A 27,298-nucleotide genomic window follows, 5' to 3' on the forward strand; every position below is an offset into this window, starting at 1 on the left:
ATTCCTTATTAGGAACGAACATGTAACAAAAAATAAAACCTGCATGAAAATGAAAGCAGTCACAATTTTAAAAATCAAAGTTGTGCCCGGCCAGGCGTGGCTCAGAGGTAGAGCATTAACCTAGGATTCAGGAGATTGCGGCTCAATTCCCGGTCAGGGGTATGCAGGAGGCAGCTGATCAATGATGACTGTCTCATCATTGATGAGTATCTCTCTCTCCCTCTCCCTTCCTCTCTCTGAAATCAATAAAGATATATTTAAATAAATAAATAAAAACCAAAATCAAAGTTTTAATTAAAAATAATTATATCCAACTTCTCAAAAGTCAAAAAATAGTATTGAGTATATTAAGCCACTGACAAACACATGAGTAGAGAATTTCATGTTATAATTGTGTCCTTATGTCTCTCTGTGATAAAAAATGTTTCTCTTCTAGCCTAGTACATATGCAGAATTATATATATTTGAATTTGATGTGCAAATATCTATTTCAGGAATTAGTGCTTAAAAACCACTTTAAAAACATTTTTCCAGGTCACTTTTGTAAGGTTAATATAATATATAATACTTACTGGGCTGCTCCTTCCCTGAGAAGATTATCATTATTAAGCAGTAACCGGACATCTGCAAAACAAATATTATGTTTTCTACATTACTATTTTTCTACGCAATGAATAGGTGTTTTTTTTAACCCCCCCCCCCCCCCCCGCCTCCCCACAAGATGTAAGCAAGATCAAAATATCACTCTGATGGCCAAAATAAGCACAAAAACATATCATGGTATTAAAGATGGTGTGATAAGATCTGCAGAAGACTTAGTGCTACGCCTCTGCTTAAATAATACTATCATAAGTTTCAAATGAATCTGCTCTAAAGAAAAGTGATTAAACAAGAAACAGCTTGTAAACAGAGTGCAGAAATAGGCATTTCTGTCCTGAGAGTATCTTTAAACAAAAGATTAATGTATTTAGTTTAATATGGTAACTGCTTTATTTGATTTAGTAATTTCAATTTGGTTATCAATTCTTAATTCTGTCCTAACTTTAGATTCAATTATTATGTAGATACTTGTCTATTAATCATTAAAATATAACTTTAAAAATAATACTTCTTATTGGAAAATCCAAGCACTATGTAAAGCATAAAGGAAAAAAAATCACAATTGCACCCAAAACAACCAAATTTCTTTCTACCCTTGTCTTATATACACATTTCAGTTCCTATGATGTTGGCTATTTTACATATTTACTATCATAAAGTATATATAACAATATATCCTAACTTTTTCATTAAATGAAAACAACACAAATAATCTAAGTTTAATATAATATGAAAAGCCTAGAGTTGCTATGAACAATGTAAAATTGGGCATCCATTAAAAATAATGTAGATATGTATTTATCAAAATGGAAATACATCAATATAATAAACAGGAAGGGTGAAACTCAACATGTACATAACTAGCATATTTATATAATGTTATGTGTGTATCTAAATTGAGAGATGTTGAAAGAATTTCATACTAACAGTGGAGAACTGAAGAGTAGAATTTTGTGTGATTTTTAAGGTTATTTTTTGTACTTTATGACTTAATAATTTTTACAAAAATAATAATTCTATTCCAAAAGGAAAAATACTTCCTATTTATATATCTCTTTTCAGTAGTAGGACTCGATTTAAAAAATAATTTCTTCTGCTAACTACTAAAATAATACTAATTTGATTTCTAAATTAACTGATTTTAAACAGATGCTTCTGCCTAAAAAACACATAGATATTAACAATTATAGTTATCCCTATCTCTAAAGCAAACTGGGAAGTTCTATTTAATATAATGCTTTCATCTTCAATATTTAAAACATAATCACTAACACAGTGACAATGCATGTTAGTATATCTTTTCCAGTTTATTTTTTAAATCCTCACCCAATGAAATGTTTATTGATTTTGAGAGAAAGGAAGGGAGAGTGAGAGTGAGAGAGAGATGTGTTACATCTATGTGAGAGAGAAACATCAATCAGTTGCCTCTTGCAACCTAAGGGAATAGAAGGCAATGGCCCTGATAAAGAGTCAGGTACTGCATGATTTAAAAATTCTTGCAGCACACTGGTTGAAAATCACTGTCTTACACTATAAATAAAAATGACTGATTAAACTTAAAAAAAATTTTTTTTATTCATTGACTTTTAGGGAGAAAGAGAAACATCAACTCGTTCTAGCTATTCATGCATTCATTGGTTTACTCTTTCTTATATATGCCCTGACTGGGGATCAAACCCAAAACCTTGGCTTATCGGGACAATGCTCTAACCATCTGAGCTACTGGGCCAGGGCGACTGATTAACTTCTTAATAAACATATTTAAATAGTTTACTGTGGGGTAGAATGTTTAAAATAAAATAAAAAAGCCATGTGTAAATTAATTTTAATTTAAGATATGGTGAAAGACAAATAAGAGAATGAACACATTTAAAGTGTTTGTAGTGGCTTATTCTTAAAACTGCTTAAGAAAAGTTTTGTAAAAAGATCATTACTGGCCATATTCCTGGTGATTGTTTCAGCCACATCATTCCTAGCACTAAAAAGATGCTATTTTAACAGTTTTTACAGCAACCAGGAGTTCCTGTAAATTTAACAGTTTAAAATTTTTATTTATAGGGAAATAATTATGAAAATGTTCGCCAGTATGAGATATAATTTAAATAAGAAATTGTTTTTACGTGTGCTGTCATCTTCTAAGTGGTGAAACAATGTCCCTCCTCACTTCTTTTTGGCTGTTCATATTAATCCAGTGTGTTTTTCTTTACAAGAAATACAAAAACGAATTTCCCAATTCCAAAAAAATAGTTAAAATTAAAATGTTCTTGTCTTTTAAAATAATTTTTATTTTAAGAGTATTAATGTATTCAAACATAATGATCATATATATCATAAATACATTATATTCTAGTCATTACAAAATCCAGACTGACAAAAATTTTCACTGTAATGGAGAAAATACAAAGTTTTCTACATACTCCCCTTAGCTTAATTATTTTGGTTATGTCATTTACTCTTTATAAAAACAGTGCTTGATATATCAAGTTTTAGTGTTATGAATTAAATACTCACCATTAAACACTTCATTAAATTCTCCAGGAGGGGCATGAATGATGAATTTTGCTGCTATACGCACCTAAAATAGCAATAAAGATATAAATATCCCATTGCATAGGCCTCTATCAAAATAAAAAATGCAAAATTATACTGTTTTAAAATTCTATTGAAAATGCCTTAAGAAAATTTAAAGATACTTCTAAATTCAGTGATACTTCTTCACTCAGACACCTTAAGTTTATTACTGTTTTAATCATTTACTATATTATAAATCACAATGTGTAGGCTGAATGTAGATAAAATATGAGTGTCTATGATAATCTAACTTTACATCACAAAGAACTACAAAAAACAAACAAAGCCCAAGTTAGTAGAAAGAAGAAATAACAAAAATTAGAGCAGAGCCCGGCTGGGCGTCGCTCAACGGTTGAGCATCAACCTAGGATCCAGGTGACTGGGGTTCGATTCCTGGTCAGGACACACGCCCGGGTTGAGGGCTCAATCCCCGGTTGGGGGAGTGCAGGAGTCAGCAGATCAGTGACTCTCTCATCACTGATGTTTCTATCTCTCTCCCTCTCCTTTCCTCTGTCTGAAATCAATAAAGACATATTAAAAAAAAAAAAAATTAGAGCAGAAATAAATGCTACAAAGACAATAGAGAAAATCAATAAAACTAACAGTTATTTTTAAAAGATAAACAAAATTGACAAGACTTTTTGATTAGACTCACCAAGAAAAAAAAGAAAACTCAGATAAACAAAATCAGAAATGAAAGAGGAACTGTTACAAATGATACCACAGAAATACAAAGGAACATAAGAGACTACTATGAACAATTATAAGCCAAAAAATTGGACAATCTAGTAGAGATTGGTAATTTCTAAAAACACGTAACCTGTCAAGACAGAATCATAATGAAATAGAAAATCTGAACAGAGCCATTACAAGGATATTAAATCAGTAATCAAGAACTGCACAACAGACAAAAGTTAAGGACCAAACAGCGTCACTGGTGAATTCTACCAAATTTTCAAAGAATAATTAATACTAATCCTTCTTAAATGCTTCCAAAACAACAGAAGAGGAAACTCTTTCAAGCTTTCTCTTTTAAAATCCTTACCTGAGGATATTTTTTCCATTGCTTTTCCAGAGTGGAGGGGGGGGGAGGAGAAGAGGGCGGAGGGAGACATCAATGTGAAAGAGACACATCAACTGGTTGCCTCCCACTGGCGCCCCAAATGGGGATGGGGAGCAAACCCACAACCCAGGTACATGGCCTTGGCAGGGAATCGAATGCTTTAACCACTGAACCACACCGGCCAGGGCTCTTTCAAACTTAAACAGCCAGCATTATAAAACCAGACGACACCACAAGAAAAGAAAATTACAGGCCAATATCCCTAATGAATATAGATGCAAAAATCCTCAACAAAGTACCAGCAAACAGAATTCAACAATACATTAAAAGGATCATATACCATTATCAAGTGGGATTTATTCCAGTGATACAAGGATGGTTCAACATCTATAAATCAATGTGATACACCACATTAACAAAATGAAGGATAAACACCATATGATCATCTCAACAGATGCAAGAAAGGTATTTGATAAAAGTTCAACATCCATTTATGATAAAAAGTCTCAACAAAGCAGATATAGAGAGAACGTACCTCAATATAACAAAAGTAATATATGACAAGCCTACAGCTAACACCATACCAGAGGTGAAAAGATGAAAGCTTTTCCTCTAAAATCAGGAAAAAGACAAAGATGTCTACTCTTACCACTCTTGTTCAACACAGTATGGAAGTCCTAGCAACAGCAATCAGAAAAAAAGAAATAAAAGGCACCCAAGTTGGAAATGAAGAAGTAAAAGTGTCACTATATGCAGATGACATATATAAAAAACACTAAAGGGCAAGAGAAAGGAAGGAGGAAATTAACAATTGGGACTGCATCAAAATAAAAAGCTTCTGCACATCAAAAGAAACCATCAACAAAACGAAAAGGAGCCCACTGAATGGGAGAACATATTTGCCAACGACACATCTGATAAAGGGTTAATATCCAAAATATATAAGGAACTCATACAACTTAACAAAAGGAAGACGATGCAATTAAAAAATGGGCAAAGGATATACACAGACACTTCTCCAAAGAGGACATACAGATAGCTAAGAGACGTATGAAAAAATGCTCAACGTCCCTAATCACCAGAGATGAAAATTACAACCACAATGAGGTATCACTTCACACCTGTCAGAATGTCTACCATCAACAAATTAACAAACTACAAGTGCTGGCCAGGGTGTGGAGAAAAGGGAACCCTAGTGCATTGCTGGTGGGAATGCAGACTGGTGCAGCCACTATGGAAAGCAGTATGGAGTTTCCTCAAAAGATTAAAAATGGACCTGCCACTGGACCCAGTGATTCCACTTCTGGGAATATATCCTAAGAAACCCGACAGGCCAATCACAAAAAACTTATGCACCCCTATGTTCGTAGCAGTGCAATTTACAATAGCTAAGATCTGGAAACAACCCAAGTGCCCATCAATAGATGAGTGGATAAAAAAGCTGTGGCACATTTACACCATGGAATACTATGCAGCTATAAAAAAGAAGGATCTTTTATCCTTTGGGACAGCATGGAGGGAACTAGAAAGTATTATGCTAAGTGAAATAAGCCAATCAGAGAAAGACAAATAACATATGATCTCACTTATATGCGGAATTTAATAAACAAAGTAAATTGATGAACAAAATGGATCCAGAGACACAGAAGCATGGAACAGACTGAGGGATCTCAGAGGGAAGGTGGGGAGGGGGAAATGGGCAAGGAGAGATTAATCAAAGAACTTACATGTTCATAAGCATAACCCATGGACACAGACACTGGTCTGGGGAAGGCCTGGGGGTAGGGTGGATGTGGGGTGAAGAAGGGGGTAAAAAGGGGATATCTATAATATTTTCAACAATAAAGATAATTTGTTAAAAAATAAAATAAACATTATAGACTCCATAAAAAACAAAAAAAAACTTAGAATAAAGAAATTCCATAAAGTTGCATGATACAAAATCAATACACAAAAATCAGATGCATTTCTATACACTAATAAACTATCAGAAAAAGAAATTAAGGGGGGAAAAAAACAATTTATAATAACAAAAATAATAAAATACTTAGGAATAAATTCAGCCAAGGAGCTAAAAGACCTGTATTTTGAAAACTACAAGACATTAACAAAACAAATTGAAAAATAAAGCAAATAAGTAGAAAGAGATTCCATACTCATGGACAGGAAGATTCCATAATGTTGCATGTTTTTTTCCCAGTGGTTAATTGCAGTTTATTAAAAGGCACATTACAAACAGTTTCAAAGCAAGTGTGCTAGTATATTGACTTAATCAGGAATCTGAGATATCTATTTTTTTTTAATGATTGTTACAATAGCTTTATTTAATTTTTGTTTAAAATATTACAGATGTCCCTTTTTGTCATCAATGACCCATTCTACCCCATCTCATTCCCCTCCCCAGTCCCTCTCCCCACCATTGTCCATGTCCTTGGGTTGTGCATATATGTATATAAATTCTCTGGTTACTCTCTCCCCCTCCACCCACCCACCCTCCTCCATCCTTCTGACATTCGTCAGTCTGATCTATGTCATTGAATCTATTCTGTTCATCAGGTTATTAAGTTCTTTAGATTCCACATATAAGCGAGATCATGTGATGTTTGTCTTTCTCTGGTGGGCTTATTTTGCTTAGCATAATATTCTCCAGGTCCATCCATATTACCCCAAAGGGTACAAGATCCTTCTTCTTTATAGCTGCGTAGTATTCCATGGTGTAAATGTCCCACAGCTTTTTTGTCCACTCATCTACTGATGGGCACTTGGGCTGTTTCCAGATCTTAGCTATTGTAAACTGTGCTGCTATGAACATAGGGGTACATATATTCTTTCTGATTACTGTTTCAGGATTCTTAGGATATATTCTTAAAAGTGGGGTCACTGGGTCAAAAGGGAGCTCCGTTTTTAATTTTTTGAGGAACCTCCATACTGTTTTCCATAGTGGTTGCACCAGTCTGCATTCCCACGAGCAGTGTACTAGGGTTCCCCTTTCTCCACATCCTCGCCAGCACAAGTCATTTGTTGTTTTGTTGATGGTAGCCATTCTTACAGGTGTGAAGTGATACCTCATTGTTGTTTTAATTTGCATCTCTCTGATGATTAACGATGTTGAACATTTTCTCATATGTTTCTTGGCCATCTGTATGTCCTCTATTCAGGTCCTTTGCCCATTTCTTAATTGGGTTGTTTGTCTTCCTCTTGATGAGTAGCATGAGTTCTTTGTACACTTTGGAAATTAACCCCTTATCCTTGGCAAATATGTTTCCCCAGACCATGGGATTCCTTTGTATTTTGAGGCTGTTTTCTTTTGCTGTGCAGAAGCTTTTTAGTTTTATGTAGTCCCATATGTTTATTTTTTCTTTTGTTTCTCTTGCCCTAGGAGATGAATCAGGGAAAATTCCACTATGTGGGATGTCTGTGACTTTACTGCCTATGTTTTCTTCCAGGATTTTTATGGTTTCGTCACTTACATTTAAGTCTTTTATCCATTTTGAGTTTATTTTTGTGTATGATGAAAGTTGGTGGTCTAGTTTCATTTTTTTGCATGTATCTGTCCAATTTTCCCAGCACCATTTATTGAAGAGACTGTCTTTACTCCATTGGATGCTCTTGCCTCCTTTGTCAAATATTAACTGACCATAATGGCGTGGGTCTATTTCTGGGGTCTCTATTCTGTTCCATTAATCTATATGTCTGTTGTTCTACCAGTATCAGGCTGTTTTGATTACAATGGTTTTGTAATACAGTTTGAAGTCCGGTAATGTGACCCCTCCCACTCTGTTCTTTTTTCTCAAGATGGCTGCAGCTATTCGGGGTCTTTTTTGGTTCCACATAAATTTCCAAAATGTTTGTTCTAGATCTGTGAAATATGTTGTTGGTATTTTAATAGGAATTGCATTGAATTTATAAATTGCTTTGGGTAGTATGAATATTTTAATGATACTAATTCTTCCAATCCATGAGCAATGGTATATTCTTCCACTTGTTTAAACCTTCCTTTATTTCTTTTTTCTATGTCACGTAGTTTTCCGAGTACAGGTTTTTTACATCCTTGGTTAAGTTTATTCCTAGGTATTATTTTTTTAGTGCAATGGTAAATGGTATTGTTTTTTTAGTTTCTCTCTCTGAAAATTCATTGTTGGTATATAAGAATACCATTGATTTCCGGATGTTGATTTTGTATCCAGCTACCTTAAGAATCAATAATGTTAAAATGTCCATACTGCCCAAAGCAATCTACAGATTTAATGTAATCATCAAAATTCCAATGACATTTTTCACAGAAATAAAATAATAATCATAAAATTTGTATGAAACCACAAAAGACCTCGAATTGCCAAAACAATCTTGAGAAGGAAAAGCAACACTGGAGGCACCACGCTCCATGATTTCAAACTATGGTATAAAGATATAGTAATTAAAGCAGTATGGTATTAGCATAGTAACAGACACATGTCAATGAATGAAAGAGAACAGAGATCCCAGAAATAAATACACAAGCATATGGTTAATTAGTTTAAGGCAAAGGAGCCAAGAATATACAGTGGGGGAAGGATAGTCTTTTCAAGAAATGGTGTTGAGGCCGACTGGGCGTGGCTCAGCGGTTGAGCATAGACCTTGGATCCAGGGGATTGGGGTTTGATTCCCGGTCAGGGGACATGCCTGGGTTGCGGGCTCGATCAATGACTCTCTCATCGTTGATGTTTCTATCTCTCTCTCCCTCTCCTTTCCTGTCTCTGAAATCAATAAAGATATATTAAAAAAAAAAAAAAGTTTAAAAAAAAAGAAATGGTGTTGGGAAAACTGGTCACGTGCAAAAAAATGAAACTTGATTACTATCTTACACCATACACAAAAATTAACTCAAAATGGATTAAAGTCTTGAATATAAAACCTGAAAGCATAAAACTCCTATAAGAAAAGTTAGGTAGTTAAGCTCCTTGACATAGGTCTTGGAGATGATTTTTTAAATCTGACACCAAAAGCAAAAATAACTAAGTGGGACTACATCAAACTAACAAGCTTCTGCACAGCAAAGGAAATCATTAACAAAATGAAAAGACAATCCATTAAATGGGAACAAATATTTGCAAATCATACATCTGATACGGGCTAATATCCAAAATATATAAAGAACTCATAACAACTCAACAGTAAAAAAAAATCCCAAACTATCTGATTAAAAAATTGGCAGAATATCTGAATAGACTTTTTTCCCAAAAAAGACATAAAGATGGCTAACAGGTACATAAAATGATGCTCTCTAGATCACTGATCATCAGGGAAATGCAAATCAAAACCACAAGGAGATAATCACTTTACACCTCTTAGAATGGCTATTTTAAAAAACACAAGTAGTAACTGTTGGCAAGGACTAAGAGAAAAAGGAACCTGTGCACAATGTTGGTAGAATGTAAATTGGTCAGCCAACTATGGAAAACAATGTGGAAGTTCATCAAATAATTAATAACTAGAACTACCATATGATTCATCAAATCTACTTTGGGGTATATACTCAAAGAAAAGAAACACTACCCTAACACTAAATAACTCAATAAGATATCTGCACCCCAATATTCTCTGCAGCATTCTTTATAATAGCCAAGGTATGAAAACAACTTAAGTGTCCAATGATGAATGAAGAAATTATTATTATTCAGCCATCAAACAATGAAATCTTCCTATTTATGACAACATGGATGGACCTCGAGGGCATTATGCTACATAAAATAAGTTAGAGAAAGACAAATGCCTTATGATCTCTTCTACATGGGGAGTCTAAATCAAGTAACCAATCAAGCAAAAAACTTGCTACCAAGTTCACAGATATGGAGACTGATGGTTGCCAGAGGTTGGTGGAAGAGGAGAGGTAGAAGGGAAAAAAAAAGAAAAGAAAAAATACATATATAATTTAATGAATTTAAGGATTCAAAGCCGCCTACATATAAATATTTTCCGATAATCAAATTTTTATTTTAAACTGAAATGGAAAAAATTATTAAGAACATTTGTGTGTGAAGGAATAAGATGCATTTAGGTACAATGAAGAAAACAAATATATTTATATGTTTATAAAGTCACAAATTAGTGAAAAATAAAGAAAGAGGGGAAGAATGGTCTAACGTTTTTAACATGAGACTTGACTGGCTCTTAGGAAATTCTAGTACAAAGATAACTGAGGGGCCCTGGCTGGTATGGGCCAGTGATTAGAGCACTGGCCCGCACACTGAAGGGTCTCAGGTTTGATTTCTAGGCAAGGGCATGTATCTGGATTGCAGTTTCAATCCCCAGCCCAGTCAGGGCATGTGTGGGAGGCAACCAACTGATGTGTCTCTCTCACATCCATGTTTCTCTCTCTCTCCCCCTCCTTTCCACTCTCTCTAAAAATCAATGGAAAAAATATCCCCAGGTGAGGATTAACAATAAATAAATAAATAAAAGATAAGTGAAAGATCAAATATCAACAGGTGTACTGACAGGCATATTTTAAGAGAATAAAGGCTATGTTTGATAAAGAGATGAATCACTAATGAAAATATATCTGAGAGGTTAAATAGCATGCCCAATATTACAGTTTAGTGAAGAAGTCTTGAGTATTTATAAGTTTTCCAACCACTACCCAGTCACCTCTGACTCAACTGAGAGGCAGTGTTCCTGAAAATGCAGTCCTTGAACAAGCAGCAGCAGCAATTGTGCTTGAAATGTACAATCATGAGTCCCACCCTGACCAACTCAATTAGACTCTGGAAATGAGGCACAGGAAACATTATCTAAACAAGCCTTCCATGTGACTTTATGAAGGGAACGGAACATCCTTGGCAAAAACGAAAGCCCTGGCTTATTTTCTTATTACTCACTTTACCAGCACTGTGATTTATCTGAGGAGGGAACTAAAGATAATGGAATTAAAAGAAAATAGTTATGTTCATGTATATATGTTTTCTGTGTGTATGTGCATGCATCTAAGTTTTCAGAAGAGAGAGACAGGTGAAAAAGTACATATGAAGAGAATGGAGATGTTCCTAGTTAGAGGCTATGTACGTGATAAGGCCTTTGAAAGGTTAGAAGATATCACCTGGCCAGCGTGGCTCAGCAGTTGAGCACTGACCCATGAACCTGGAGATCCTGGTTCAATTCCCAGTCAGGGCACATGCCTGGGTTGCCGGCTCAATCCCCAGTCCGGGGTGTGCAGGAGGCAGCTGATCAAAGACTTTCTCGCCACTGATGTTTCTCTCTCTCTCACCCTTTTCCTCCCTCTCTCTGAAATCAATAAAGACATATTTAATAAATAAATAAATAAAGGTTAGAAAATAGCAATTAAAAAGAAAAAGAAAGAAAGAAGAGCCTTTGTAATCTGGAACACTAAAAAGTTTGAAAATCTATGTTGTTGGATACCACTGAGTGATAACAGTGATGTAACAAAAATGGATAATTGTAATTTAGTGCTTGCCATGCACTTTACATGGATTATGTCATTTACTCTTCACAACAACCCTATGAGGTAATAACTATTATATTTGCACATTTTTAGATGAAGTGACTGAAGCAAAAGTTAAGAAACTGTCAGTATGATTCCTGAATCTACACTTTTATTCACTACAATACAATATGCTGATTCTCAGATTTAAAAGTTTTGGTAGAAAAAGTAAAATCCAGCCACCAAAAACCAAACATGGCATAATGTAATAGTGCAGACACCAAACAATGACCTCAATATAAACTTTTTGGGGGGGGGTACTTAAAATGTCAATAACAACTTAAGTGAAACAAATTCCTTGAAAGACACAAAACCAAGGTTCAATGGAGAAGAAACAGGTCAGGTTTCAAGATGGCAGCAGTATAGATGGCTCTTCCTCGGACCTCCTCCCAGAAAGAAACTGGAAATAAAACTAAATTGGGGAATACTCACCCTCAATTACCAAATGAAGACTAGCTGAAGAGAAGACTTCTAAACAAGGAAGGGGAGAAACCACCTCCAGATTGGTGGGTAGGGTGGGGTGACAAGAGGGGCTCACCCCACTCCCATGGGCTGCAGGCCAAAGGTGCGAAGGGGTATCTCTGCTGTGGGGGTGGGCGGATTTACCCCTGAGACGACTGAGGCCTGGAACTCAGGAATAGCGGAGCATGTAGCATGCAGCCATGAAAGGGTAAGACAGAGCCTGCTGTAGAAAGAGCCACATTAAACAAACAAACAAAAACAAAACAGAGCACGTGATTTTCCTTAGCAGGTCCTTAAGTGGCATTAGTGGAGGGAGGGCAGTACGAATTGGAGTCACCTGAGGAGAGTCTGGGGTGGGGGGCACTGGGGAGAGAAATGGAAGAGCCGTTACCAGGATAACTGTGCTTGGTCTCCCTCCCCTCAAAACTGCAGCAGCCATTTTTCCTGAGAGGCACAAGCCCCTCCTAGCAGCAGGGTCTGGGGAAAGGCAATTATCCCACCTTCTGAGATACAGCTTGCCACACCCTTGGGAATCCTGCTAGGCCCACTCTGCATCTCCACCAATACTGAGGAAGCAGTATCAGGGGGGCTAAGTGACTGACTTAGGGGTGGGTCCATTTCCCCTCTTTGCCAGCTCAGGAGATCAAGGAGACCACACCACTAGGTCCCACATGACAATCACTACATAGGGACCATAGTAGTCATAGTAGATCTAATACATAGAAACAAACACAAAGAGACAACCAAAATGGGAATAAAAAGAAATAACCCCCAAATGAAAGAAAGAAATCTCCAGTAAAAGAGCTAAATGAAATGGAGGCAAGCAATTTATCAGACTTCGAGTTCAGAGTAGCAGTTATAAGGATGCTCAAGGAACTTAGTAAGAACTACAAGAAGCTTAGTGGAAACTACAAGAAACTTAGAACTACATCAGCATACAAACCATGAATAAGAACCAGTTATAAATGAAGAATACTATATCAGACATCAAGAATACACTGGAATGAATTAAAAGTAGGCTGGATGAAGCAGAGGATCAAATCAGTGATTTGGAAGACAAGTTAGAAAAAAACCACCCAAAAAGAGCAACAAGAAGAAAAAGGAATTAAAAAAACAGCAACCCAAGGATAGTTTATGGGAACTCTGGGACAACATGAAAAGTTGTCAATAAGGAGAGGAAAGTGAGCAAGGGATAGAAAACCTGTGTGAAGAAATACTGACTGAAAATTTCCCTAACCTGGTGAAGGAAAAAGTCACACAAATTCAGAAAGCACAGAGTCCCGATCAAGATGAACCCAAAGAAACTAAGAAATATCATAACTAAAATGGCAAAGGTTAATAACAAACAGAGAATCTTAGAGGCAGCAAGAGAGAAACAGTTACCTACCAGGGAGTTCCCATAAGGCTGTCCGGGTGATTTTTCAACAGAAACATGTCAGGACAGGGACTGGCATGAAGTATTCAAAGCAATGAAAAGCAAGAACATGAAACCAAGATTACTCTATCCAGCAAGGTTATCAAACCAGCATTCTAAGAAATGTTAAAGGGACTGCTTTAAGAAGAAGAAATAGAGAGAGAGGAACACAGGTATAAAGAAAATAAATATCAATAAATAAGTTCCTATCAATAATTACCTTAAATGTAAATGGTTCAAACACTCCAATCAGAAGACATTGGGTAGCTGAATGGATAAGAAAACATGACCCATATATATGCTGTCTACAAGAGACCACATCATGACAAAAGATTCACACAGATAAAAAATGAAGGGATGAAAAAATGTACCATGCAAGTAGAAATGAGGAAAAAAAAAAAAAAAAAAGCTGAGGTAGCAATACTCATATTTGACAAAATAGAATTCAAAACAAAGGCCAAAAAAGAGACAAAGAAGATCACTACATAATACTAAAGGGATAAATCCAACAAGAGGGCATAACCCTTATAAATATATATGCACTGATATAGGAGAACTTAAATATATAAAGCAAATATTATCAAGATACTAATGGAGTCTTTCACTGGAAAAAATGTTTCAAAAATTTATATGGATTCACAAAAGACCCCAAATAGCAACAGTGATCTTGAGAAATAAGAACAAAGTTGGAGGAATCAATATACCTCATATTAAACTATACTACAAAGCCATAGTCATCAAAACAGTATAATACTGGCATAAAAACAGACATAGATCAATAGAACAGAATAGAGCCAAGAAATAAATTCACACCTTTATAGTCAATTAATATTTGACAAAGAAAGAAAAAATTACAATGGACTAAAGATAGTCTAGTCAATAAATGGTGTTGGAAAAACTAGAAAGATATGTGCCAAAAACAGAAATTAGACTACCACTTACACTGCACACAATAATAAACTCAAAATGGACTAAAGAGTTAAATGTTAAACTTGAAACCATAAAAACCCTACAAGAAAACATAGGCAATACAATCTCAGACATTTCTAATAGCAATATTTTTTCTGATATATCTCCTTGGGCAGTGAAAACAAAAGAAAAAATAAACAAATAGGACCACATCAAACTAAAGAGTCTTTGCACAGCAACAGAAACCATGAGTAAAATAAAGAGAGAACCCATGGAATGGAAGAACACATTCACCAATGATATATCTGATAAGGAGTTAATATTCAAAATTTATAAAGAGCTTATAAAACTTAACACCAAATAAACAATCCAATTACAAAATGGTCAAAAGACCTGAATAGACACTTCTCCAAAGAGGACGTAAAAATGACGGAGAGACATGTGAAACGATATACAACATAACATCACTAATCATCAGAGAAATACAAATTAAAACCATAATGAGATATCACCTCACACTTGTCATAACAGATATTATATATAAATCAACAAACAAGTGCTGGAAAGGAAATGGAGAAAAGGGAACCCTTGTGCAATGCTGGTAAGAATGCAGATTGGTGCAGCCACTGAGGAACGCAATATGCAGTTACCTCAAAAAAGAAAAATGGAACTGTCTTATGACCCAGTGATTCCACTTCTGGGAATTTATCTGAAGAAAACTAATTCGAAAGAATATATATACCCCTATATTCATTGCAGCATTATTTACAATAGTTAAGATTTGGAAGCAGCCCAAGTGTCCATCAGTAGATGAGTGGATAAAAAAGTTGTGGTATATTTACACCATGGAATACCACTCTTCTGTAAAAGGGAAGAAAATTTTACCTTCGTGACAGCATGGAGGGACTTGGAGAACATTATGCTAAGGGAAATAAGCCAGTCAGAGAAAGACGTCAGACAAGTACCATGTGATTTCACTCACATGTGGAATTTAATGGACAAACTGAACTACCATGCAAAACAGAGAGAGACTCACAGATAAGAGAGCAGGTAGACAGCTCTGGTAGGGGTACAGTTGTTGAGGGAGGGAGGGACTGAGCAAAACAGAAAAGAGAGAGAACTCATGGACACGGAAAAGAGTGTGCTAATGGTGAGGGGAGGACAAGGTCAGTGGAGGTGGAAAAGGGCATACAGTAGATACATGGTGTTGGAAAAAATAAAATAAACTACAAAATAAACAAAGCAAATATTGATGGACATAAATGGAGAGATGGACAGTAATATAGTCATAGCAGAGGACATTAACACCCCGCTGACATCAATGGATAGATTTTTTTTTTAATATCTTTATTGATTTCAGAGAGAGGAAGGGAGAAGGAGAGAGTCATTGATCGGCTGCCTCCTGCATGTTCCTGACTGGGGATTGAGCCCACAACCCAGGAATGTGCCCTGACCAGGAATCGAATCTCAATATCCTGGATCCTAGGTCAATGCTCAACCGCTGAGCCATGCCTGGCAGGGCAGGATAGATCTTCTAGACAAAATCAGCAAGGAAACAGTAACCTTAAATGACACACTGGACCAGATGGATTTAATTGGTATTTATACAACATTTCATCCCAAAGCAGCAGAATATACATTCTTCTCAAGTCTACATGGAACATCTCACAGATAGACCACATGTGAAGACACAAAATAAGTCTTACAAATTGGAGACTGAAATCATACCAAGCATCTTCTTGGATCACAGTGCCATAAAACTAGAAATCAACTACAATAAAAAAACTAAAAAACCACTCAAACACATGGAGGCTACATAACATGTTATTAAACAATGAAGGGGTTGCCAAGGAGATCAAGGAAGAAATAAAAAGTACCCTGGAAACAAATGAAAATAAACACACAACAATCCAAATCTATAGAACACAATGAAAGCAGTACTGAGAGGGAAGTTCATAGCACTTATACAGCTACCTCAAGAAGCAAGAAAAATCTCAAATAAACAATCTATCCCTACACCTCAAAGAACTAGAAAGAGAACAAGAAAAGTCCAGAGTAAGCAGAAGGAAGGCAATATTAAAGAGCATAAGTAAGTAAAATAGAGTCTAAAAAAAATACAAAAGATCAATGAAACCAAAAGTTGGTTCTTTGAAAAGATAAACAGGGTTGATGAACCATTAGCCAGACTTATCAAGAAACAGAGAGGAACCATATAAATAAAATCAGAAATGAAAGAGGTGAAGTAACAACTGAATCAACAGAAATACAAAAGATTGTAAGAAAATACTATGAACAATTGTATGCTAACAAATTGGAAAACATGGGTAAATTACTAGAAACATATAATCTTCCAAAACTTAATCAGGAAGAATCAGAAAACCTGAATAGACCAGTAACAACTAATGAAATCGAAGCAGTAATAAAAAAAACTCCCAGCAAACAAAAGTTCTGGACCAGATAGTGTCACAGGCGAATTTTATGAAACATTCAAAGAAGAATGAACAACTACCCTTCTCAAACTATTCCAAAAAATTCAAGAAGATGGAAGACTTCCAAGCTCTTTTTACAAGGCCAGCATTATCCTAATTCCAAAACCAGGTAAAGATACTACAAGGAAAGAAAATTACAGGCCAATATCCCTGATGAACATAAATGCTAAAATCCTCAACAAAATATTAGCAGCAAACCAGATCCAGCAATAATTAAAAATATCATACACCACAACCAAGTGGGTTTTATTCTGGGGATACAAGGCTGGTACAATAGTCACAAATCAATAAATGTGATACATCACATAAACAAATTGAAAGACAAAAATCACTTGATCATATCAAAAGATGTGAGAAAAGCAATTGATAAAAATCCAGCACCCATTTATGATAAAATCTCTCAGCAAGGTGGGAATAAAGGGATCATACCTCAACAAAATAAAGGCCATATATGACAAACTTACTCATTTTTAATGGGTAAAAACTGAAAGCATTTCCCTTAAGACCAGGATCAAGACGGGGTGTCCACTTTCACACTGTTACTCAACATTGTACTGGAAGTCCTAGCCACAGTGATCAGACAAGAATAAATAAAAAGCATTCAAATTGGAAAAGAGGAAGTAAAACTGTCTTTATTTGCAGATAACATGATATTGTACATAGAAAACCCTAAAGACTACACTAAAACACTACTAGGTCTAATAAATGAATAAGGCAAAGTAGTATAATACAAAATTAATACCCGAAAATTGATGGCATTTTGATACAACAATAATGAACTACAAGTAAGAGAAACAAAGAAAACAACCCCATTTACTATTATAACAACAGAAAAAAAGCAAAAAATGGTACCTAGGAATAAACTTAACCAAGGAGGTAAAAGACCTGTTCTCAGAAAACTGCAGGACATTGAAGAAAGAAATAGGGGAAGATGCAAACAAGTGGAAGCATACACTGTGTTCATGGATTGGAAGAATTTACATAATTAAAATGTCCATTCTACCCAAAGCAATCTAGATTCAATGCAATTCCTATTAACATACCAATGGCACATTTCACAGATCTAAAACAAATACTCCAAAAATTTAGATGGAACCAAAAACAACCCCAATAGCCACAGCAATCTAAAGAAGAACAAGTCGGGGGGATCACAATACCAGGTATCAAACTATACTACACGGCCACTGTAATCAAAACAGCCTGGTACTGGCATAAGAACAGGCCTATAGACCAATGGAACACAACAGAGAGCTCAGAAATCAATCCACACCTTTATGGTCAATTAGTATTTGACAAAAGGCAACAGCATACAATGGAGAAAAGACAGTCTCTTCAATAAATGGTGTGGGGAAAATTGGACAGGGACATGCAAAAAAAAAAAAAAAAAGCTAGACCATCAACTCATACCATACATAAGAATAAACTCAAAATAGATCAAAGACTTAAATTTAAGTCATGAAACCACAAAAATCCTAGAAGAAAACGTAGGCAGCAACATCTCAGACATCTCTTGTGGCAGTATGTTTGCCAATACATCTCCTAGGGCAAGGGAAACAAAGGACAAAATAAACAAGTGGGACTACATCAAAATAAAAAGTTTCTGCTCAGCAAAAGAAACTGCAACAAATCGAAAAGGGATCTCACTGAATTGGAGAACACATTTGCTAATGATACATCTGATAAGGAGTTAACATCCAAAATATATAAGGAACTCATATAAAAAGAAGACAAACAATCCAATTAAAAAATGGGAAAAGGACCTAAATAGACCCTTTTCCAAAGCAGAAATACAGATGGCCAAGAGACATATGAAAAAATGCTCAAAGTCACTAATCATCAGAGAGATGCAAATTAAAACAACAATGAGATACCAGCTCACACCTGTCAGAATGGCTACCATCAACAAATCATCAAATGACAGGTGCTGGCCAGGACATGGAGAAAAGGGAACCCTAGTACAAGTACATGGTTGGTGGTAATGCAGACTGGTACAGGCAGTATGGAAAACAGTATTAGAGTTTCCTCAAAAAATTAAAAATGGAATTGCCATTTGGCCCAGTGATTCCACTTTTAGGAATATATCCTAAGAAACCCAGAACACCAATTAGAAAGAATTTATGCACCCCTGTGTTCATAGCAGCACAATTTACAACAGCTAAGATCTGGAAACAACCAAAGTGCCCGTCAGTAGATGACTGGATTAAAAAGCTGTGGTACATTTACACCATGGAATACTATGCAGCTGTAAAACAGAAGGATCCCTTACCCTTTGGGACACCATGGATGGACCTGGAGAAGATTATGCTAAGTGAAATAAGCCTGTTAAGAGACAGACAAGTACCACATGATCTCACTCATATGTGGAATCTAATGAACAAAATAAACTGATGAACAAGACAGGTGCAGAGATACAGAAGCATGGAGCTGTCAGGCGAATTTCAGAGGGAAGTGGGAGTGGGGGAGGTTAATCAGAGGGGAGGTGTAGAGTGGGAAGAGAGATTAATCAAAGAACTTAGATGCATATATACGTGACCTCTGGACACCCACAAAAGTGTGGAAAAGACCTGGGGTGCATGTCTGGTGGAGGGGTTCAATGGTTGGGCGGGGGGGAAGCGGGAAATCTGTAATACTTTCAACAATAAAAAAATTAATTAAATAAAGGAGGAAAAGAAATAGGAGTATTCATTAATTTTCCCTTACTGGGTAACACGAATGTTCACATATATCTCGCTTTAAAAAAACAAACATTGGAACTGCCATTTGACCCAGTGATCCCACTTCTGGGTATATGTCCTAAGAATACTGAAACACCAATCAGAAAGAATATATGCACCCCTGTGTTTACAGCAGCATTATTTACAATAGCCAAGATCTGAAAACAGCCCAAGTCCCGTCAAGACGAGTGCATAAAAAAGCTATGGTACACTTGCACAATGGAATACTACATGGATGTAAAAAAAGAAGGAACTCTTAACCTTTGCGACAGTATGGATGGACCTGGAGATTATTATGCTAAGTGAAATAAGCCAGTCAGAGAAAGACAAATACCATATGATCTCACTAATATGTAGAATCTAACAAACAAAATAAAGTGGTGAACAAAATGGAACCAGAAGCAGAGATATATTGGCTGGTGCCTGATGGGAGGGGGTTGGGGGGACTGGATAAAGGAAGGTGAAGGGGTTAGCTGAAGAATGTATATACATAGCCCATGCACACAGAAAATAGCGTGAGGAAAGTCAATGGAGGGGTGTGGAGGCTGAGTGGGGTAGGCAAAGGAGTAAAAAATGGGGGACATTTGCAATAGTGCCAATAATAAAAAATTTAAATAAAATAAAATAAGAAATAGATAATCTGAAGTCCTACATCTATTAAAGAAATTGAATTTGTTGTTAAAAGTTTTCCAACAAATATAACTCTGGGTTTTCTTCTACCCAACATTTAAAGAAGTAGTAATACCAATTCTACACGAATTATTCCGGGAAACAGAAAGTAAACACCTTCCAACTCATTTTAAGGGAATAGCACTATCCCATACCAAAGACTAAAATATTACAAGAAACACAACTATAAAAATATGAACCAAGCACTTTAAAATGGAGTGGGAGCTGCCATCCCAGAGAAACTACCTTGTAGGAATTATGCCTCAAATCTTTGGAATGTTAAAATAAGAAAAAATAACCTTTGGAGTGGGCCTAAAGCAACACTGTGTCCCAAAGAACTATTTGCAAAGATAACAAAAAAGCAGACGTTATGACTAGGATTGATGACTATGGAACTGAAAATTAAAAACAGTTTAGAATTAGCTTCTCTGTATTAGCTTAACTGCACCAAAATAAATGTCTTCCTTCTTGTACCCTTTCCCTTTCTAATAAATAAACCCTTGCCTTTTCTCATAAATAACTCCTAATTGCAACACTATTTGGGTTTCTGCCTGAATCAGTGCATCCCAATAGCTATTCTTTTTTTATCTCAAATAAATGCTTGTTGCTTCTCAGTCTGGACTTTTACTTTTCAGTTAGCACAACTCAAAGACCAAAATCTCTCATGAACATGGATGCAGAAATCCTTAATAAAATATTAGCAAATTGAATCCAGCAATATATGGAGAGGATAACAGTATAACCAAGTAGGGTTTATCCTGGAAATGTAGGGCTTTTTCAATACTTAAAAATCAATGAAAGCAATTTATAATACCAACTATTAATGATGAAAAGCCACATATCATCTCAAAAGGATCAGAAAAATTACTTGATAATATTCAACATCCAATCATGATAAAAAAAAACCTCTTAGCAAACTAAGAAAAGAATGTCCTTAATCTGATAAAAGGTATTTATAAAAAGGCCTACAGCTAACATCATCCTTAATGGTCAAAGACTGAAGACTTTCCCCCTAAAAGCAGGAACAAGAAAAGAATGTCTGTTCTCACCACTCCTGTTCAACATCACACTGAGGTCTTAGTGCAATAAGGTAAGAAAAAGAAAGAAAATGAATTTTATAAATAAAATGAAACGTTTTATTTGCAGACCACAAGACTGTTCTCAATAAAAAAAAAATCCCAAGAAATCTTTTTTAAAAAACCTATAAAACACTTAGGTGTAAATCTAACAAAATAGCCCAGCTGGTGTGGCTCAGCAGTTGAGCATCGACCTATGATCCAAGAAATCTTGGTTCAATTCCCGGTGAGGGCACATGAGCGGGTTGTGGGATTGATCCCCAGAAACATCACTGATGTTTCTATCTCTCTCTGAAATCAATAAAGACATATTAAAAAAAATAAAAAAATCTAACAAAATATGTGCAGGACTAGTATGCTGAAAACTACACAAAACACTGATGAAAGAAATCAAACAGGGATATATTCATGAGTTGGAAGAGATTATCATGATGATATTTTTTCTTAAACTATTCTACAGAGTCAATGGAGGCCCAGTCAAAATCCCAGCAGAATTTTTTTGATATAGACCAAAAAGCTGGTTTGAACACTGATGCTTTCTACATTATTTTTCCATGTTTAAAGAATGTAACGAATGCAGATTTTGGCCATGTATTAATACTCCATCCACTCAAATGTAAGCAAAATAAAAAACAAAAACCACTCCAGCCAGGCCAACATGGCTCAACTGAGTTGCGGCATCGACCTGTGATCCAGGAGATCAAGGTTCGAGTCCTGGTCAGGGCACATGCTCGGGTTTCGGGCTTGATCCTCAGTAGGAGGCATGCAGGAAGCAGCTGATCAATGACTCTCTCTCATCACTGATGTCTCTCTCTCTCTCTCTCTCTTTCTCCCTTCCTCTCTCTGAAATCAATAAAGACATATTTTAAAAGAAAGAGAGGAACTTAGAAATGAAGGAAGGAAGGAGGGAGGGAGGGGGGATGAATTTAAAAAACAACAAAAACCAACCCCTAATGAAAGCATTATATTCGGTCTATAAGTCACAATGATTTAGCATAATTTGGTATATAGGTCTTATCTCCTGAAATATTAAAAAGAAAAAAAATCACTCTTGTATTCAAAAAACCCACAAACACACACATGCTATTAGACATCATGCTATTAAACAGACATCATGCTATTAAAAAAAATTGGTTAGGAAATAAGAGAGGTAACAAAATATATGTTTCTTCGTACCCTCAATAGTAAATGGAAAGTAATAAAAGCAAACAAACTAGAATAGCCAAAACAATTTTAAAAAAGAACAAAGTTAAAGAATTCACACTACCTGATTGCAAGACTTAATATATAAAGCTACACTTATTAAGATAGTGTGGCATTGCTGACAGGATAGGCAACCAATGGAACAGAACTGAGAGCCAAAGAACATACCTATATATACACATTCAAATGATTTTTGACCATGAGTAAAAGCAATACAATGGAGCAAGGATATGTTTTTAACAAATGATATTCAAACTGTGGTAGGCAGTCAGATGGGCATGAGCAGAGCAGGACAATAGACCAGGCACATAATGTCACCAGGGCAGAAAGTTCTGGACACCTAGAAACTGATACGTAGCAATGGGCGGAACTGGGAAAGTAAGTATTGAAAATAAGTATTGTTGATTAGGACCTTGCCTCTAAGGCACTCTTTCCCCTCCCCTAGATTGTCTCAGGTCATATGGGTTAGATCCTCCCTGACATTTTCTCTTTTTTCACCTGGTATGTAATTAATCATGTGGTAACCCCCCACACCTTCTGCCTTAAAGAACAAGGGAGCTGAAGAAAAGCCCCATCTGACTTCCATAAAAGAACAGAACACAGGACAGGCCCCAAAAGGTCAGCTAGAAGAAGAAAGGCAGTTAACCCCCCTCCAAGGAGTTAAAAGAGCCCTAGGCCACACTCCTTGGCAGCTCTTTTAGCTCCCCGCTAGAAACTTTCTTTGGAGTATAATCTTGCTTTGCTTGCACAGGTGGAGTATGGTATGGAAGACAGTGCATGCTGAACATACAATGGAATCTATTATGATTATGTAAATGTCTTAATTTCCCTTTCCCCTACCTAATGAGCTAAGAGATTGTTAGAAAGTATTTAGAACAAAGTCTTAATCACTGCCACAGGTAACAAACAAATTCACTGGAAAGTTACCACAATTTTTATCAAATATTTCTTTCAAAAACTTCTAGAATTTTGAAGTTGTTTTTAACACTCTTAATAGCTTACACATTACCTGTAAAACTGGCAATTAAAGTACTGATAGTAAACAGTATATACATAGCATATTTAGTGATGTAATTAACTGGCTGTTGAGTTTCAAAATTTTTAGTTGATTTCCCCAAAACACAACTTGGATTTTAACAGCTGTGCTTGAAGTCTGGTCTCTGAATTTCACCAGATAAGAATAATTTGATTTTTGGATTTCTCAGCTGCTAAAGAAAGTGTGTCCAGCACAGCAAAGGCTTCCTAAAAAACTGTTCTATCATCAAGTTATTTTCTAAACACTGGTTATAGACTCAACATTCCCCTACATCCATTCTTCCTAGCTGGCTTTTTTAATTTTAAAAATTATTTACTCTAGCCCACTCCTAAGCCCAAGAAATAAAGTTTATACAAGTTAAGAAGAGCTCCCAAGAGAATGAATTTCTGAAAAGATTTGAAAACATATTTCCTCAAATTTCCTCTAACACACATGGAACTGTATTTACCTCTGGGAATATAATAGTTTTTTTCTGGAAGTGCCCAGTGAATTATTAGATACATTCCTAGGCCCGCTGCTGAATCTTCTGCATTAACCACCATCTTGCTCCACATATTATTTGAAATCAAGTCCTTCTAAATTGGACTCAGATTCAAGAATGAATTATTACTTTTATTGAATTTCTGAACTGCAATTCTAGATTAGGGTGGGGGCACCTTGGTTTTGTTGGGAAAGTGTGGCTAGATGGGAGATTAACTCTTACCTATGTTAGTTAACAACAGTTGACAGGTGTACCTCCCAACAAGTGCACTAAGAAGTAGTTTTGAAAAGTTAACCTATTAATGCAGTGCTTAATGCATTAAGCTGAGCTAAAAGCTGAAAGAGCTATTTTTCTTTTCTTTCTCTTAGATCCAAACATTATTTTGTATAAGACATACAAAAGATAAACACAGCATAAAAAGTATGTTCCATTCTGTTGTGCTTGTAAAGGAGTAGATACCACAAGTGACTATACAGTTACTTATATGGAAGATAAAAGTGTATTAAAAACAATATCCAAAATATTATACATTCACCCTAAGAAAAAATAATTTCTTCCCATCAACTGTCTGAGGTAACACAAAAGTATTTACAGTCAAACTTTATTTTTGTACTGTTTTTCTTATGGGCTTAAAAAAAAAGCATTCTACAATTCAAGCAACAAATTAAATGAGAGTAACAGATAGTAACCCATAGAATAAATTAAGAGCCCACGGGTCCATATTGACATAAATGAACAAATGTGGGGAAAGGGCAAGCTCTTCATTATAGTAGAATTTCAACTAATAAAGGCAGAAGAAGATTTAATTAGAAAATCACCTTGGGTGACCACCACAGTAATTGCTGAAGGCAAAAATCATATATGGATGTTAAAATTAGAGGGTAAAAGTATGATAAAACAATAGCAGGACATTTACATGGTCTGAAAGTATCTTTCCACGATATACTTAATTACAAAGGGATAATTTTACACTGAGGAAACACACCACATTACCACTTTTCACTAAATGATCATTATTAAGTGACAGGAAAAACTGACACTTCATACTGAGTGATGACTTGTATGATACTTCTGCCAAAAATTCATAGGCTGAATCTAATCATGAGGAAAGGTCAAACAAAATCAAACTGAGGGGCAGTGTACAAAATAGCTAGTCTGGATTCTTTCAAAGTATTATGGTCCTGAAAGACAAACAATGCTGAGAAATTGTTCCAGATTAAAGAAGACCAAAGAGACATTATTACAAAATTCAATGTGATCCTGGACAGAATCTGGACCAGCAACTGGTGAAATTTAAATAGGGTTGGTAGATTACATAGTAGTATTTTATCAATGTTTAATATCTTGATTTTGATAATTGTACTGTGATTATGTAAGAGAAATCCCTAAACAGAGTGAAGTATTTATAGAGTGGGGGAAAAAATTTCCTTCTCTACTCTGTGGTTGTGGGGATTTTCTCCTATATTTTTTCTAACTTCAAAGTTTTGTTCTTTGCATTTAGATCTTTAATCGACTTAGGGTCAATTTTGTGTATGGTATGGGATGGAGATACCTTTTTTATTACAGTGTACTAAAGATAAATAAAACACCCTAATACTATTTGTTGAAATGTACTTCTTTTTGCCACCGGGCCAAAAATAGATTACATTTTTAAAAAGAGAAAAGGTATCATATATTCAGCACTATTTTAAAAATGTTACTTGCCCTAGGCAGCGAGGCTCAGTGACTGAGCATCAGCCCTCGAAACAAAGGGTCACAGGTTCGATCCTGGCCCGAGTGGGGTGGGTGGGATGCGTGTGGGAGGCAACTAATCGATGTGTCTCGTTCACACTGATGTTTCTTTCCTCATCCTCCCTCCCTCCTACTCTCTTTAAAAATCAATGGAAAAGATATCTGTGGGTGAGGATTAACAACAACAACAAAACGTGAGTTACTTATTTCTTTCAGTCAGGGATATGCAAAACACATGTCATACACTTAAATAATTCCAAAAATCCTTCTGAAAAGTGTCTAATGATGTTAGCAGCCATCATTCAGGTAGTAATTGCAAGAATGTAACTTGCTCAAGGAACTTCTGAATATTTAATTACAACAGTAGACAGATAGCAAGAAGGGATAACTATCCAGTTATTACAGAGGTACTGGCTAACACTAAGAAAATATCAATGTAAGTAATGTGACACGAAATTAGTATTCCACTTCTCACAACTTAATTTGTTTAAAGATTTCCAATGGGTATCTCTGGAAGTAATGAATAATTCATTTTTGTACACAAAAATACGAGTAAGGTTATTTAGGCACTGTTGAAGTTCATCATGAGCCACTGTCTCCTTAAAATCAAGTTAAGCTATTTTGGGTTCAACAGAGGATTCTAATTACTTGAGTTTTAATTAAGATATGATCATATCTACCATTTTTGTTTGCTTACATCTGTTTGAACCAACTCATGATTTTCGAGATTCAAAAACAAATTGTTCTAGTTTAAACTTTTTTATTTTTATTTTTTTTATTAAGCCTCACCTGAGGCTATGTTTTACTGGTTTTTAGAGAAAGGAAGGGAGAGAGAAACATCAGTTGTGAAACATCAACTGGTTGTCCCCTCTACGTGCCCCAACTGGGGATGGAGCCTGCAACCTAGGTATTTGCCCTGACTGGAAATGGAACCCAAAACCTTTTGGTGCACAGGACAACGCTCCAACCAATGCTCCACCCGACCAGCACTAGTTTAGACTTTATCAAAACAAAGTGAATGAGTGACTTTTTGATGTTTCTTCTATAGTTAAACAAATTTAACTTCACTTGAAATTAACATTAATGCTCAGCCAGTGTGGCTCAGTGGATTGAGCATTGTCCTATGCACCAAGAGGTCGCTGGTTTGATTCCCGAGGTCAGGGCACATGCCTGGGTTGGGGGCTCGATCCTCAGCTGGGGGTGTGCAGGAGGCAGCCAATTGATGTTTCTTTCTCATCGATGTTTCTGTCTCTCTTCCTTCCTCTCCCTTACTCTCTCTAAAATCAGTAATAAACTAAAAAAAAAAATTATCATTAAACATCTACACAAATTGTGCTTGAGGGTTGTAACTGTTTAATACATATTTTCATGACAAAAAATTGTATTTAAATACCCTACCAAGA

General features: G+C 35.8%; 1 protein-coding gene across 1 annotated transcript in view; it reads right to left on the reverse strand.

The window, feature by feature from the left end:
• Positions 1-27,298, reverse strand: part of CAPZA2 (capping actin protein of muscle Z-line subunit alpha 2) — a 70,581-nt gene that overhangs the window by 25,081 nt on the left and 18,202 nt on the right. The window contains exons 2-3 of the mRNA XM_081147846.1: positions 3,112-3,175; positions 573-624 (exon numbers count right to left, since the gene is read on the reverse strand). Of these exons, the coding sequence (XP_081003972.1) occupies positions 573-624; positions 3,112-3,175 (116 nt within the window). The remainder of the gene's footprint in view (positions 1-572; positions 625-3,111; positions 3,176-27,298) is intronic.

The sequence above is a fragment of the Miniopterus schreibersii genome (assembly GCF_964146895.1).
Source record: "Miniopterus schreibersii genome assembly, chromosome: 9".
Lineage (NCBI taxonomy): Eukaryota > Metazoa > Chordata > Mammalia > Chiroptera > Miniopteridae > Miniopterus > Miniopterus schreibersii.